This window comes from Amblyomma mixtum, chromosome 2, assembly GCF_055824585.1.
Source record: "Amblyomma mixtum isolate Tamu chromosome 2, ASM5582458v1, whole genome shotgun sequence".
NCBI lineage: Eukaryota > Metazoa > Arthropoda > Arachnida > Ixodida > Ixodidae > Amblyomma > Amblyomma mixtum.
In genome coordinates, this window is record NC_143013.1 from 145,712,752 (window position 1) to 145,728,884 (window position 16,133).

The 16,133-nt window shown below is 46.1% G+C and overlaps 1 protein-coding gene across 4 annotated transcripts in view; it reads left to right on the plus strand.

The window, feature by feature from the left end:
- The window catches only part of LOC149361164 (sulfotransferase 1C2-like), a 73,612-nt gene extending 57,729 nt beyond the window's left edge, over positions 1 to 15,883 (plus strand). For all 4 annotated transcript variants that reach the window (XM_089572600.1, XM_089572601.1, XM_089572603.1 and 1 more), the window contains one exon: positions 14,770 to 15,883. In XM_089572600.1, coding sequence (XP_089428726.1) covers positions 14,822 to 15,790 — 969 coding nt within the window. In that variant the 5' untranslated portion in view covers positions 14,770 to 14,821 and the 3' untranslated portion in view covers positions 15,791 to 15,883. The remainder of the gene's footprint in view (positions 1 to 14,769) is intronic.
- The last annotated feature ends 250 nt before the right edge of the window (positions 15,884 to 16,133 follow it).

The window sequence follows — 16,133 nt, forward strand, 5'->3', positions numbered from 1 at the left end:
GTAATTATTCAATAATTATGAGGCACAAGTGCGACCAATGGGGCTTGTTCATGAACATTCATATTAAATAACTGCAGATTGGGCTAGTTGGTGTAGATTCATAATGATGGTTCAGCAGCGCAAACACACACCGACCAAGAAGGAGACAAGACACACACACAGCGCTGAGCGCTCAGCGCTGTGTGTGTGTCTTGTCTCCTTCTTGGCCTGTGTGTGTTTGCGCTGTTGAACCATCATTATGAATACTTAAAGAGCCTGAAAGACTGCACACAGATATGCGGACACCACTGGCAATGAGAGCTAACTGTCGGATTTTGTTGTAGAAGCGCAGAAACATATATAAGCTTGAGGGGCCGAGAGAATGACAAAACATGTAGGAGCGAAAAAACGTGCGTAATGCAGCGTGACTGAATAAATGGCACGTGCCAACTCAGGGTGCTAGGAGTAATACAAAGGCAAAGGGAAGAAACTACCAGTCCCAAAAAAAAATGTAAACGGTTACCATAAATTTAATAAATTTTGTGACACAGCTAAACTAGCGGGAACGCGCGCGTAATAAACGATGTAAAAAGGCGATTTCCATTGGAAATAGCGTGACAGTTCATGTGCTCCCACAACGTTCTTTCTCTTTGATCGTGAACACTTCCCAAGTCTTCCGCACACGCCGGTCAGTGAACCTGTTGATAAGGCATGTTTATTTATTTTCTTTATTTATTTCTAAAGAGCAACGTGGCCCAATTGCAAGAGGGGCACAGAACATAACAATCGCACCTTGATTTACGCGCGTAAAATATACAACGCACAGCGTGAATCGGTGAGAACAAACAATAAAATAATAATAATACAAAATTAGGCAGCCTAACCAAGCAAATGTGCTTCCACCGCCTGAATGAAATTAGCATTTTGAGAGAGTGATTCTGTGAGTAATTTACAATCCAAGATGGTTACTGGGAAGAAACTGTTTTTGGATTAATTTGGTCGGGCAAAGTTTGGCTGCAACTTGTGTTCAGTAGTATGTCCTGCGTCTTGTTCGCCTGTTAGATGAAGGCTCAGTAAAATAAATTAATCTTTGAGCAAAGAGGTAATAAAAACCCTTGCAACTGCCCTAATGAATTGGAGGGCTAGGACCTATTGTCGCTTCTAGTGTACTGGCATTCTCTCGCAGCCTTTCATTCATGCACTTCCAGATTTGTTCATCGTACAATCGCACACGACAGCGGAATTTCACATACGATGTTTGACTTTCACGCAATGAATCATAGCGGGTGTTTCATGTTACACACTGTATATTGAGCCATATAAATGCTCAACCGCTTACACAGGACGGATAGCTTCTTTAGTTCAGAAAATATTGTTCGTAAGACAGCCTTTCCTGCTCTTTTTTTCTCTGTGACAATCCTTGCATAATGGGAATGATAGCGGTTGTACGTACTAAGTCGAAATGCGGGGCGTTTTTTTTTGCTTTTGCTTTGCCCCCTTCAACCAAGTTTAGTAGATTTTCTGCCAGACTGCACAGGAGATCACCAGGAAATACCGGAGATGTGAGTCGGCTTACTTGGGAGCTACAGCTGGAAAACACTTCGCGCCAGTATGATCTGTAAAAAGCATTCTTCAACACAGCAATGTTTGTTTCCTGGTTTACCAGTTGATAGAAATGGGAGTAGACTCTTTTGTGAACAAGGCAAGTGCCACCAGTAGATCTGAGGTATGAAGGGCATCAAGTACAGGAATTGAAGCTGATTATCTACCAGAAGTTCCTTCGTTATCATAAGGCCTTCAGGGCAGGAAGAGAACACTGAAAGGATGTCATCGATTTTTTGTTAGAGGCGTTGCTAGATGAGCTCTTCCGAGGCACCAATCGACATTCCCGATTGGGCATGGGCTAGCTAGTCATCAGCTAGTCATCATGACTAGCTAGTCATCAGCGTACCGGAATATTTTGCATTCAGCTGAAGTTTTTAGGTTGACGTTCAGGTTTCTGTCATAGCGGGCTAGCAGCAAGTTGTTGAACACAGCTGTTAGGCAGAATTCGATACGCACACCTTGATTTTTATGTACTTTTAGGGACAAAAGTCTCTAGGAAGCTTACAAAATGATTTAGGCACGGAGGGGCCATATTTCTCAGCGATCACATTATTTCGCTACGATAGATTAAAGAACGTGACTTTGAGCTGCACCGCCGTAGGTGTGGTTTCATTGCAGCAGCTAATAATAGAGCTACCGGCTTCATTTGCGGTTCTCGTGTCCTAGCGACTTCTTTTCCCGGAGTGCACGCCTGGCCTTGGAAATTAACCAGGCAGGTGGAGAAGCAGAAAGACAACAGTTGCATGAAATGGCTCAGATCAGTTCCGCATGCGTTCTAGAAACTTTCTACTCCTTATTCGTCGATGCTGTCGCTGACCACTTCGACTAGTACAGCATGCGGCGAGGATTAGTACATGCCCTTAACCCTTTCGCTACCGAAGACGAGCTGGGTTCGTTCACGCAATTTGTACTACCCCGCCCGATGACGAGCTGAGCCTCGATCTCGCAGGTTGCTACCACTGCCGAGGGCAGGTTGGGTTGTCTAAGTTGTTCTATTATCTTCTACTGCCTCAGTGCTTCTAGTAGAGTCGACAATAACCTGCCCCCTTGCGTCTCAACGTTTTGCACTTCTAGTGCTAGAGGCGTAAACGTCTCTGTAGCAAATGATGCAAATGCGGGCGGTACTAGGCGACATTTCTGACGTCGGGGCTAATCGATTTCATTGTCCTTGAAACAAACCGATATGCAACGCAACCTCTGGCACAACACAAGCTACGTCGTCATGCCTGCAAAGACCTCACTCCTGAAGAACTCAGACCGCTCATGGCAGTAGTAACCTTGCAAAGGGTGATTCAAAAAGGTTGAGATTGCTTTATACTGGCCAAAGGTTGCTGAACATGTACAGCCTCACAACATACATAAGAAAGGGTGTCCGACCATTTGGCGACACGTCACAGTGGGCGTCACTCGATGTAGCACCTTCTCCCTATAGCGAAGTCCCATAGGCCTACAGACGCTGTGCCCGGTAGCCAGCTAACGCGGATTACTCGATTTCCAAACTCGTAACCGTCCTGTGAATCGTTATTGCGGTAGCACAAGGTGTGCCGTGAAGGCGAAAAGTGTCCAGCGTCTGCGGCGGTCGTCGTCTATGTGTAACGCCACCAATTGCCAGAAGTGGAAGATCGAGAGAGAGGGAAAAGCCCGTCTAAAAATGACTGAGCGAAAATGAAAATTACTGAAAATGGCTCAGCAACAATTAATAAAGAAGCTATTACGAGTAGAACTGGCATAACAAGAGAATCAGAATTTTAGCATAAGAGAATCGGAAAAGAACCGGAATTGGAATGTCAGCCAGGCAGTCATTTATTCAACAAAACACATAAATTATACATTAGAATGTTTTGGGCCCATAGCCATAGCTAATTTGGGCACATAGTTATGCACACTTGACAACACAAGTAAAAATAGTGGAAATGCATCCCAGACATCGTACAAAAAAGAAACAGAAACAAAGAGAAAATTGGAAACACTACATATAATAACTACATACTTCTAAGAGCAAATATTTTTACTGAGTATTCAAAGTTCGCGGATATTTTCACCTCCAGCGGGATATCATTCTAAATTTTTGCGCCATAAAACTGCAGTAGTCGCTTACCATAAAAGTTGGGTGTTACAGGGAGATGGAAGTTGAGATGGCTAGCATTCCTGGTGTTACTGGTAGCCATAGTAAAAATATGGATTGGGAGTGAGTAGTTGTTTGACATAATGTTGTGCACTGTTTGACCTTAACCTGAAACACAAGCATGAACGGAAGTATTTTAAGTTGAATCAGAATTGGAATAGATTAGTGAGCGAAAGACAGTGGAATCAAAAATATAATGGAACCAGATTTGGAATGGATTGGCGATTGAATGAAGAATGCTTTGAAATTTCCTTCGCATCAGATGAATTGATCGCCCCATTTTTTTTCCTTTCCTCTTAATGGTGCCAAATTTATTTACTTATCAACTTCTTGTTTCCTACCTTTATTCTTATCAATGACATTTGACAGCAGTTTACGTGTCTCATTTCTTGCATCTTGAATAAAAAACTTGCCATTAGTTGAGCTACTTTTGTCTTTAAATGCCTAACGTTTCTACACGAGGCTTAAATTTGTCTGGTGATATTTTCTATAGTTTGTGTACGGAGTACTCAATGCGTTTGTAGTGAACTAACTGCCTTAATGCGGATGCCCACTTAAACTTGTTCGTTTTGATGAATACGGCGCCCCTTTCCTGCCAAAGTCTGGAATGCGAGGCTAGCAGCATGTATACAAATGAATAAACAAATTAAGTAGAAAGGGTCTGATTTGCAAACCACATTACAAAAAAAAGAGTATACCAACTGCCGTATGCTAGCTGGATCTTGGTTAATAGGCACTCTGTCTACCGCTAAATTCTGAAGCAGAATTACTTACAAATTTTTATAGTAAAATTACGATGCTGACCCTGTTGCTGACAAGCACCTTTTTATTTTTGGCCTGTTTGGAAAACTACATTCGTTTAGTGCGAAAACACTACCTCACAGTATCAAACCCACCCAAGAATCCTGTGGTGTCCCTCACATTGAGGGTCGACAAATATTGCTGCGACTGAGTTTCGAATCTTCGGCGGCGCCAACAGATCAGCTTCGCTGACCAGTGCACGAGAGCACTACGATATCTCCACAGACAATCACGCCTCGTATTAAACTGCAACACACACTCGCGCTGTGCATTGCACATCGTCTTCTTCATGAAGTTCCCTCTGCGGCTCGAACAGAGCAGATGAGCTTAACCTCGATCAGACCTCAACCTGAGTCTAATAAAAGCGTGAGCCTGCCAGGCTAAACACATGCTTTCGCACGTCTACTTGGTTTAACTACGTTAAGACACTGCCACTTTATTTTGCCATCAAAATCCAGACTGTATCTCGGTGGAAGTCAATCTTTTTGGTTTAGACCAGTGTCATTAACCTACGGCAAAACTAATATTCCTCACATGTTAAAACTTTTTCTGACTCAGTAAAAAGCAGTGTCCCTCAGATTTAGTTGCTCATACCACGCACAAACATATATAGCTCCACCTTTGTTCGCCGAAAGGCATCGCGGTTTTGTGGCCCATAGACTGCATGCCCGCCTCGCAATCTGGAAGTCCTCGGTTAAGTTCCCCGTACTTTCGGAAGAAATTTTGTTTTCTTTCATACCACGGTGACGTAATCTCGGTTTTTTTTTTCGTGACCACTGTCGCGCTTAACGACGACAACGCCGGGTTTCTTTGCTTATGAGCCACATTTTGCCCCGCCGCGGTGGCTCAGTGGTTACGGCGCTCGGCTGCTGACCCGAAAGACGCGGGTTCGATCCCGGCCGCGGGGGCTGAATTTCGATGACGGCGAAATTCTAGAGGCCCGTGTACTGTGTGCGATGTCAGTGCACGTTAAAGAACCCCAGGTGGTCGAAATTTCCGGATCCCTTCACTGCGGCGTCCCTCATAGCCTCAGTCGCTTTGGGACGTTAAACCCCCCATAAACCAAACCAAACCACATGATGTTTTCGCATTAGAAACGCCGGTGGCTCTCCGGCTGCGCCGTTATGTTACTCATATACGCCCTCCTATTCTTCTTGCCCCGCGCCCGCAGCTGGTTTTATTCAAGCCAGAGCCATGCGCTTTGGTGAGCCTCATAGCGTGCGTGCAGCTCTGGTACAGCAGATTCACTAAAAAGATATCAGCCGTCACATTCATTCCTAAAGGTGTCGCAATATTAGCCCATGAAACGGGAGGTACTCGCCGCTCCCTATTACTGCGTAAGCACTAATCCGATGGGTAACAACCGTGAGCCAAATAGTCCGCTGTCTCTTCGCCTATAGCGGCACTGCTCGCTCATCGTCGTCTTCTACGTAACAAGGTACCCATGTGGGCTAGTTGGTATACATCAGACATAACTTCACCAGCGAAAGAACGAGACACGAGGAGAAGAAGAACACAGGACAACGCTGGACTAACAACTGAAGTTTAATCGAGAAACGGCCAACCTAGGTCACCAGAAGACGCATGCCTATCAGACACACCAAACAAAACAAGCAGATACATAAGTGGCAGATCACCGAGGAGTGGATACACGCTCCAACACGGATTGGTGCAACTACGTTGCATCAATCCGTGCTTTCGCACTTATTCGAGTGTAGTGAACATTCTCTTAGGTTTTTTTTTTCAGATTCAGGCTTCGACTGCATACACAATTTCAGGAGAATTTTTTAACTTGCAAGTCATCCACAGCCTCGTACTTTTGAAGGAGCGGCCGGGAGAGTGGCGATGTTTGTTTGCTGAAGGTTGTTTTTTGCCATCTTGGAGGCAGAAAGGCGGTTGATGGTAGCGGAAAGCAAGACCACCAGCTCTGCTGTTTACAATTCTCGCCGGTAATGGCGGCATAACTTCCTTCGTAGGCGTCCTTCATTTCGCCAGTCGGTTTTCGCAGCTCGCCTTGACCGCGGCTCTGCGGCCATCCTCCTCGCGCGTCTTCGCTGTACCCGGGGTCACGCAGTCCATTTAATGGCGGTGACGACGTCGCTGTGTGTGGGTTTCGGAATCGGCTGTAGCTTCGCTGGCCTCTCAGGGATTTATGGCGGCGCAGTGGTCGCTGAGCCAGACGAAAATTACAGATGGAAACAGTCGCCGCGGGAGGTTCGATTACCGTACGCTTCTCATTGAGAACCGAAAAAAACACACAAGATGTGGGGCGCTGTCCGGTACCACTAAAAGTAACTTACGCGCAGAGCAACCCAGAGAAGCAAGGAAACATTTTTGTGGAAACAAAGTATACCACAAGCTCTTCATGCAGAAAAATAACGAAAACGGAAAGTGTCTACAACCGTCTGTAAGCGCTCGCCCAGTAGTGTGGTATAGTAACTGAGCGCGAGGAAAGTGCTCAGGAGAAATGAGTGAATTAAATGCCGACTGGCTGGAAATTCTGCGCCCCTCGACTTTCCATGTGTTGCTGTCAATACGTGTTGCCATTGACACACGTAATAGAGTCTTCTGGCGGCCGGTTCTCCGGAAGCACGCCTGGAACCTGGTAAAACTCTGCGCGGTAATCCCGAGCCCCGACGACCTAGTGAGAAGGTAGGACCGGCTTCCCTGTAGTGTTTTTGGTATCAGCTTGTCTCCAAACAGAAAGCCCCTTTGGGTGACTGATTTCAACTAAGTGCTTAGTCAACACTTCGTTTCGCTTCCAAGGCAGCCATACCCAGCAATTCTGGACACAAACGGGAGACAGTTTATGAACGCAATGTTTTTATATATTGTATGATTCCACTGTAACAATCAATATATGCTTAGATCTCCCGTGGGCAGGCTTCCATTTTTTCGGTATTAACGTTCTTGCTATCGTCCGAAATGTTCCCCCCTTGGTTTTCTATGGCAGTCTCATCTGCTCGATACGAGATAAGCTTTAAAAGAAAGACTTTGCTGCGCATCGAAAGTACCTTCGATACTTTCATAACAGTACCTTACAATATTCTAATACTAAAAATATTTTTCTAAGAATGCTGGACATGTCCAGACAACGTTCTTTCACGCACGGCGTGACAGACGATCAGCCATCGAATTTATCCGGAAGAAAAAAAAACTCACACGACAGTTACCACCTGTTATGCAAATTTCAAACACATTAGCCTGAGCAGTTATCATAGCTGCCCACACACGAATCATGTGCCCGAGATTGGAGGCAGAAAGAAGTCTGCACTTCCCAGAACTATACACGTTCAAAATATCGGTGCGCCCTTCTTTATTTCTAACTGATGACGAAATATTTTCATTGGACAGGTATTTTTTTTAATTTTTAGCTCATTTAGGCTTTTTACAAGATATCTCTTATTCAAAGTGACCCCATTCCCTTTTTATTGTTGAGAAGAAGGCTTGGCTTATATTTGCTGTCAGATGTCTCGACCTTCATGCTCAAGCAAGGATTGTGGTTTAGTCAGCCTGGCTGCGTATTTTATATGTAACAACTCTTACCACATTTTTTAGGCGCTATACATCACTTTAGGCCATTCCACCTGACTTATACACCCTCACGACAGGCTGTAGATCATGCAACTACTCTTTTGGCCTTGTGCATACGGCGATAACATGTATAAAAACTTCACAAAGGAAATTTTCAGCATCAGCCGACCGAAAACCTTGGGCTTGGCGCTTTTTGGCCTTAGGCGCCCTTGCGTCAAAAAACCCCAGCATCATCATCACATTGGCCCGAGCAGCTTTGCCCAAATAGGCTCTTCTTAAATTTACTAGTCAAGGCCTTCGCTGCTCCTTCGGCTTTTGCTTGCCTCTGACGCCTCTCCTTCGGCCGCATGCTTTGTTGAATATTCGCGCCTGCGTCACTGCAGCTGGGCTGCCGCCGGGACGTATTATATGGAGTAGACGGATACGGTCTATCGGCGGATATGGTCTATCCGCTGAACACGCCTTGCCTCTGCTTGGGTGGCAAGCACTGCTGAGTCTTCGCGCCTGTGTCTCTTTGCCTCGATGTCAGCGGCACGTATTCACTTGGACCATGTCATTGCACTCTCTTACAGGGCGAGCTGAGCCTTTATGGGCTCTGTTTTCGTTAGCGACCGCTTGGACGCCTCAAGGCTTGTGTGTCCACGAATCCGGTATGCCTTACTAGGGTAAGAAGCAGTCACTCAAGAGGCTTACTGGTCAAACGGTTTATTACGTCCAGCACGTCACATCGTCGCATCGAACGGTATGCTCGGCAGTGACGAAAAAGACGAAGAGGCCCACGCCTGACCATTTCCGACGCGCCTTACGTCGCGCTGCGTGCGCCAGACAACGGACACCACAATCTCAGAAAACAGGGTTAAAATGTTGTACGTGCGTCAAGGTTACGAAGGTTACAAAGTTTTCGAAAGTTACAAAGCCTTGACGTGTTGCATACTCTGGTGTGGTATACAACATTCCCTTTTCCGGCGGTCGCCTGTAAACAGGGCCAACCGACTGATGTGGTCAAACGCACTTAAAAGACCATAAGTATAGCTTAACCAATAACGCGTGGGCTCTCACCTGGCAACGCACTGCCGACCTTGCGAGTGCATTTCACTTTCTGACGGGGCAACAGTGCTGTTCCGGCACATTAATCCGCTGACACGAGAAATAGCGGATTCGAGCGTACTAAATAACCAACGTAAGATATGTGTCAGCCATCCATCCATTACCTAACAGAAGGAAATTTGCATAGCATGCATGATGAATGAGAAGCTCGAGTTTAGCCTTAACAATTCGTGTAAATTTTTATTTCCTTTCTATTATTGTAGTAGCTTTCTAACCCTTCGGTATGTGCGATGGACTGCATATAGGTTTCATGTTTTGTTTTTTTTTGCGAAATATAACCGTTTGCTATTACTATCATATAAATTTAACAAACAGCATTCGGCAACATTAAACCATAACATGCAGGCGGCTTCATTACTATGCTGACCAATCACAACAGCAAAGAAATCTTTCTAATGCTTTACTGATTTAAACAAGACAGAGGTGTCAAAATTATTGTGCTTATAATTCCGTTTTGCGATTACCTTCTTCTTTTGGTAAGGAGAAAAGCTTTTTTTAAGAACGGACTACTTTCTAGTCACCGGGGAATTCTGTGTCGCGGTCAAGAATGTGGGTGGAGCTTCACTTACCACTGAAGTTACATCCAACCACAGTAGAGAGCCTGTGTTGTCTACATCTACTTTTTTGTCATCTATGGCGCTCGCAGTAAAAGTGCATGAATAACAACCAGCTCGTCCACCTTTCCTTTCTCGCCATTTATATTGGCGCCTTGTGATCAAGGTGTGTTCATTGTTCTAGGATAATTCAGGTTTAGGTTACTAATAGGGGCGCCCAAGACCGGGGCTCCGGTATAGAACCAACTAGTTGTTTTTTTTTCTTCCCACCCGCCAAAATCTGAGCCGGGTTCAAAACCGTGGTCTTGCGTTCACTACCAGAACACAATACGCATTCGGCTACCCGGTGCGGTTTTGGCCCGAAAATGCAAAGAATCGCGTTTTAACTGCCCTTCTATGGTAAACGAAGCGCGAAAGGGATCCGCGTAAGTGTGCATGTGAATGGAGCGGAGTGACTGCTTTGCCTGGAATTTACGCTTTCAAATGTACAGAGCTTTAAAAATGAATTTTCGGCAATTATTTAGAAACTGAACGCCGGTGTTCAGTTAAGCTCAGAGATAAAGCGACACAGGATTACTTACTGGAAAATTGCAGCGCAGCAGTAGCAAGGACGAGACGAGAGGGACGCAAACACATGCGCTGACTAACAACTGTGTTTTATTGCTCTGAGCCAGCCTATATAAGAACTAGGTACAAAACAACAAAACAGAAACCAACACATCACCACACGCATTCGTGGCACGGTTATCGGAATTGTCTCCCGTTCCTCCAATCTTTCGTCCTATCATTGGCGTTCAGGAATGACATTTCTTTTTCACTAAGGCGCGCACAGAGGGGTTGCTGACACACTTATCTGCGCATTTTGATATCGCCAGAGCTTCTGTTATCAACCTTGTGGTGGTGTCCCGACACTTGCGAATAATAACCGTTCTTTCAAGGGTTGGGGTGCAGCCCTCGCACTGGCTAGAGTGTAAGGCGAGTTCCCCTGAGTTTGGGTCCCTTAGATTCCTTTTGTGCTCTTGTAGCCTTGTGTTCAGGCATCTCCCTGTTTGGCCTATATAGTTGTTGCCGCACGACAGGGGAATTGAATATATCACATCTTTTTCGCAATCGACAAGACGCGGACGGTGCCTCGTCACCGTCTGTCTCGGGTTGTCGATGAGTAAGGGGTTGTCAGGTTGTTCATAAGCTATTTTCCCTGCGCTTTAGCTTATTTACTGGTTGCCAACCTTAGTTGCACTTTTCCAGAGCGGTCGATATATTGAAAGCTTGCTTTTTTATGCTTAATTGCTTTTTATGGTAAAACAAATACAAATTTCTCTAATGGTAAATTTTTTCTAAGCATTACAGTACCTGAGTACCCATTTGAGGTACCTCAAAACTTAACAAGGTGCGGTTTGGGCTAGTAAAAACGCGCTGAAAACGATGGAGACGAAGGCTTGTCTGTGTTTCTTCTCAGATTTGTCTTCGTCGTTTCCTGCGCGCTTTGTTGTCAAGAATACCTAAAGCGTTCTTAGAATAAGTGCGTACTGGATGTTCTCTGTTCATCATTCTAGTGAAAGAAACAGCCCAATCACGTTCCCAGCTAACGTCTAGACGGTATGACGCGATTAAACTTCTGCAGTATGCACGAAACTCGCTAAACGCGCTACGAGAGGGAGGAAACATTATACTTCAGGTAGGTGCACGCTAGTTGATGGACGCGCGTCATTGCAATTAGGAACAGTAAAGTTAATTGGAAAGTAGCGCCTCCGTATATGTTTCTTCCGATTCCTTTGCAGAATGGAGAAAGTTGCTTTTAAACGGGCGCAGGCCGATTAGGCATCAGTTGGAGTCACGGGCTTTTATTTTCTTTGTTGCTTTACCACACCAACCCAAGTGGTGAAATATGCAGAAAAGGGGAGTGTGAATAAAGGGAAAATTTGCTGCACTCATAATAACGATAAACTTCTCCTGTCCGTGTTCCTGTCCCAATGACAGCGTCAAGTTCATCAGAAAATGCCGACTCAGGCAAAGTTTGTGGGTCCAAAAACTACATCGACCACGCAAATGCTGTTGTGAAGCTTAAGCCGGCAGTAAAAAAAAATAAAGATCTCGACAAACATGTTCTGCCGTTCTTAGGATCTGCCTGGAGAGTGAACCATTATTTGCGTCACTGCTTAGGATTCTCTCCACATTCACCCACGTGAGACACTACTCTCCACTACAAAAAAGACATAAATCTTCCCCACGACAAAACTGGAGAAACTCTTCGTACGCTTTTTCTTCCAGGCATGTCTTCCACCAGCACCCAACTACGCCCTCTTCGAGGCGTACTGCTAAATACAACCCTCACAGCGCTCCGTTCTTATTTCTACTGTATCCAATACTCCCTCGCATGCGCCAACTGCCCCGAACCATGTGCAAATTAAGAACATTCCCTTTTCTTCTGTACCATTGCCATTCAGTCCCTTCATTTTTCATATCCTACTCCCCCGACGTGGCGGGCTTGGCTAGCCTCTGACCAGCTACTGACCAGCTGAACAGCTCGGTACCCTGGCTCAGGACATCCTCGACGCTTAAAATTCCTGGGATAATGTTCTCTTTCCCTTTCTGTCCCGTTGCTACTATAGAAAGGTTTTGAGAATCGAAACTCGAAATCAAGGATGTTTCTGACAAAACTTATGCACGGTTCTTGGGGCACCAACCCAACGCAGTGGAACAACTCTGAACGCCGCCTATAAACCGCGCACTGCAGGACCACGACTAGTGAGGAACACAGACTTGCATAAGTGACGTGCTTCAGAAATACCCGAAAGGGTCACGGAAAAACCACTTCGCTGGTCACTTCCTGACACTGCGCAGTGCTTCTGCCGCCGATGGTCAGCTCGATCGGTTGTCGTTGCCTTGCTTACTTCGTTCGCAGTGCGAATATCGGCATCAACGCTACTCAAGCTGCGTTCTTTTGTGACATAAATGCAAATGTTTCTGGTAGGCTTGTGCTCTCGTGGTTTACTACCGGCGTACACAGCTCGACCAGCGCGCATCGCTGGCGGCAATATCTGCGTGCTCTTCGCCGTCCTGTTACTCCGTGTGCTTTGATATGTATTCAAGAATAAACCATTTTCGGGCTTCGCCGGGCTATCATGTGTAACTGAAAACTGCAATAGCGAATCGCTCAACAGGTATATGCCTCGTGAAATTTTACACGAAGCTCAAAGGGCACAACAAGAGAAAAGGAGGAAGACCAACACGGGCGTTACTCACAGCTGCACGTAAACATATTGGACTTGCCCACGTGCCACACAGTCACCACACTACCTAAAAGGCTGATTCCCACCCACTCTGGCAATTATATTCTTGGGAGAGCTGAGCCGCTCTTTCTGTTGCACTCCGCCCAATACTGCAGGTTCTGCTCGTTGCCCATATCACACAGGTGTTGGGCAATGCCGGCTCAACTTGAGACGCCGACCCGGGCCGGGATCGGAGAGCATTTTTTTTTCTCTCCCTCCCTCCCCTCTCTCTCTCACACACACACACACAATTGCTTTATTGAGGGCTGAAGTATTCACAGATATATATATATATAGCCCTGCGCAGGCGGATCATACAAGAAATTATATAAAATACCAAGCAGCAAATAATCAGACTCGGCACGACGGAAACTCAATCTCTGCATTCGGTAGTGCAATCGATCTCTTACTTACACAATCTTGTCCGGCTTTCATGATATAAAAAATGCCCCCAAGGTATCTCGAGAGTTTTTTTTTTGCTTACTTCTATTTATTCTCGCGTCTCAGAAACGCTGATTACAATCGGTGCAAGCAAGGTGCTTGCCCTTCTTATTGGGCAGGTTTTTTGCATGCTCGCTGAGTCGGTCATTGATGCAACGCCCCGTCTGGCCGGTGTACGATTTGCCACAGGACAGGGGGATCTCGTGCACCGTACACGTACAACGTCACCCACAGCCTGAGAAAGGAGGCTTATCAGTTCAACGCGACGTTTAATATTCAGCTGAGCCGTCGTATCACCTGCGAATGTAAAACGCAGGGTTGTCAAAAGAAGCATGAACAGCGTTCCATTGAGTGTGGCACGGAAGGCGTATGCGGGATCCCCTTGTAAATCGCGTCCCTGTGGCGTGAGAATATTTCACAGAAACAATAAAAAACGGCTCATGAAATTTCGGCGGCGTTTTTTTATTACAAAAACGGGACAGGTCTGTGTAAGTGATACATCTATTATGCTATGAAGTGCAGAAATTAAGTTGTTCTCGCACCTGGCCTTATAATTTTTTGCTTTCTGATTAACAAAACTCCTTGTAAGGTGCGCCCTCGCAGGCCGGTGGATGCATGTATACAGTATATGCAAGGTTTAACCTTCAATGAAGAAGTTGTGAGTAGCACCCGTATTCTACGGTTGTCACGGCCTTTTCAGTAAATAAGATTAATGTGCTGCGTCTTAACCTCCCTCTTATTCATTCATGTAACTTTGTCTGCTTGCTTTTCTGTTCATTTATTTTGTGTATCTCAAAGGCCCCTGGGAAATGAAATGACTTGAGCTGCGGGTATGAAAAACACGGAATGAATTCTCAAACAGTCCAACCAGAATACAGACCTAATTGGCTGCACTGAAGCAAAAATGTCTCTGGATAGTTTCCCAAGGGGTGTAACGCTCATACGCGGTTGGTTCTTAGAAGTTGTAAGGTGAATGGTTGAGCAGAGATGGCTGCCTAAAGTATCCCATTATCTTAAGTGTCACTTAAACCTGCAGACTTCAGAGGCAAGATTCTTTCTTACCATGAAACACAAAGCCCTTTGTAACACTGTAACAACGCTTTTGGCGCTTTTAGCAGTTCGATGTCCTGAGTGAGCCAAGTTCTCATTTGTTTATTATGTTGACACTGCTGTTACGTGCCATTTCTTGTGTTAACAATGCAAGAACCGAACGATGTAACAAAAGAAAGGAGAGCTAGAGCTTGCGTTGTCTGTGTCTGTGTTCATGTCGCCAACCAAAGTAGTAATGGCAACCCTGGTATAAGCTTATCTGACTCTAAGCACACTTTTCCATCTTTCTACTCGTCCACAGGTGACCCCGCTTTCTTCCCTCCTTGAATTGGTAACCAGTGGAAGACGCAAGGATGCCCCAAACACGCGTCAAACCCTTCTACCAAGTCATTGACGGGGTCGAACGATGCCCGCTGATCACACCAGACCGTCTTAAGGACATTCTGAACTTCGTGCCAAAGAAAGGAGACATTCTGCAGTTTTCTTATCCGAAGGCAGGCGCCCACTGGGTACAGTTCACTGTGCAGACGATCCTTCAGGACGGCGAACCAGTGCAGAATTACGATGATTTCACGACGGCCACTTGCCTGCTTGACTACATCGGTCTGCGCGACTGGGACCGTCCTGCCACTATTCCCTACGGTCTGTACATGTCGCACGTGCTGCCGCCCCCGGAGAACTTCAACCACGAGGCCAAGTACATTTACATCGCTCGGAATCCCTGGGACTGCTGCGTCTCCTTTTACCACATGGCGAAAGCCCTCGACGTGTATTGCTTCCAGGAGGGAACCTTTGAGGACTTCTTCGACTCCTTCTTGGAAGGGGACTTCGGCTACGGCGACTACTTTGAGCACCTGCTGACCGGATACAACCTCAAGGACAAACCGAACACCCTGTTCCTCACCTACGAAGACATGAAGCGAGATACTCGCGGCACCGTGATGCGCATTGCGCGGTTTCTGGGAGAGAGCTATGCCCGGGCTCTGGAAAAGAACAAAGGCGAGCTTCTGGAACACATCCTAGAGAAGCTTACGGTGGACCGCATGAGGAGCATTCTCGTCCTCAACCTAGCCGCCCACAAGGACCCGAGAATAGATGTGAGGCTGAAAGAAAAGAACGTGACTGCGTCCGAAGGTTACGAGGGATGCCGTACGAAGTTTCCTTTCGTGAGGAAGGGTGAAGTCGGGGGCTGGAAGAGCTACTTCAGTCCCGAGCAGCTCCGTCGCATGGAAGAGGCTATCGTGCGCAAGACACGTGGCTCAGATGTCATGGACCTGTGGCACGAAATTCGCGAGGAGGCCCGCCGACTCAGCGAAGACTAGACGCGTTAGCCTGGCTGCAAAAGAAAACTGGAAACGCATGTAAGACCCTAGTGTTTATCTGCTTGACACTTGAATAAAGCACGACCAAAATGCCGCAAGGATCACTACACCCCTTATTCTTTGCACTATATAGTGGCGTCAAATACCTTGACGAGCTGAATACTGGGGCTTATCACATGCAAATTACTCACTTCACGGCAGCGAAAAACAGAAAAATGTCGCAAATTTTTCACGGGGACTAGAGGAAGGACGAACACCTGCGCGCTGTCTTCAACGGGTTCTTTAATTCTGATTTCGGAGGCGACGTATATACTGGAAGAATGGATGAGGAGGCACTTGACGA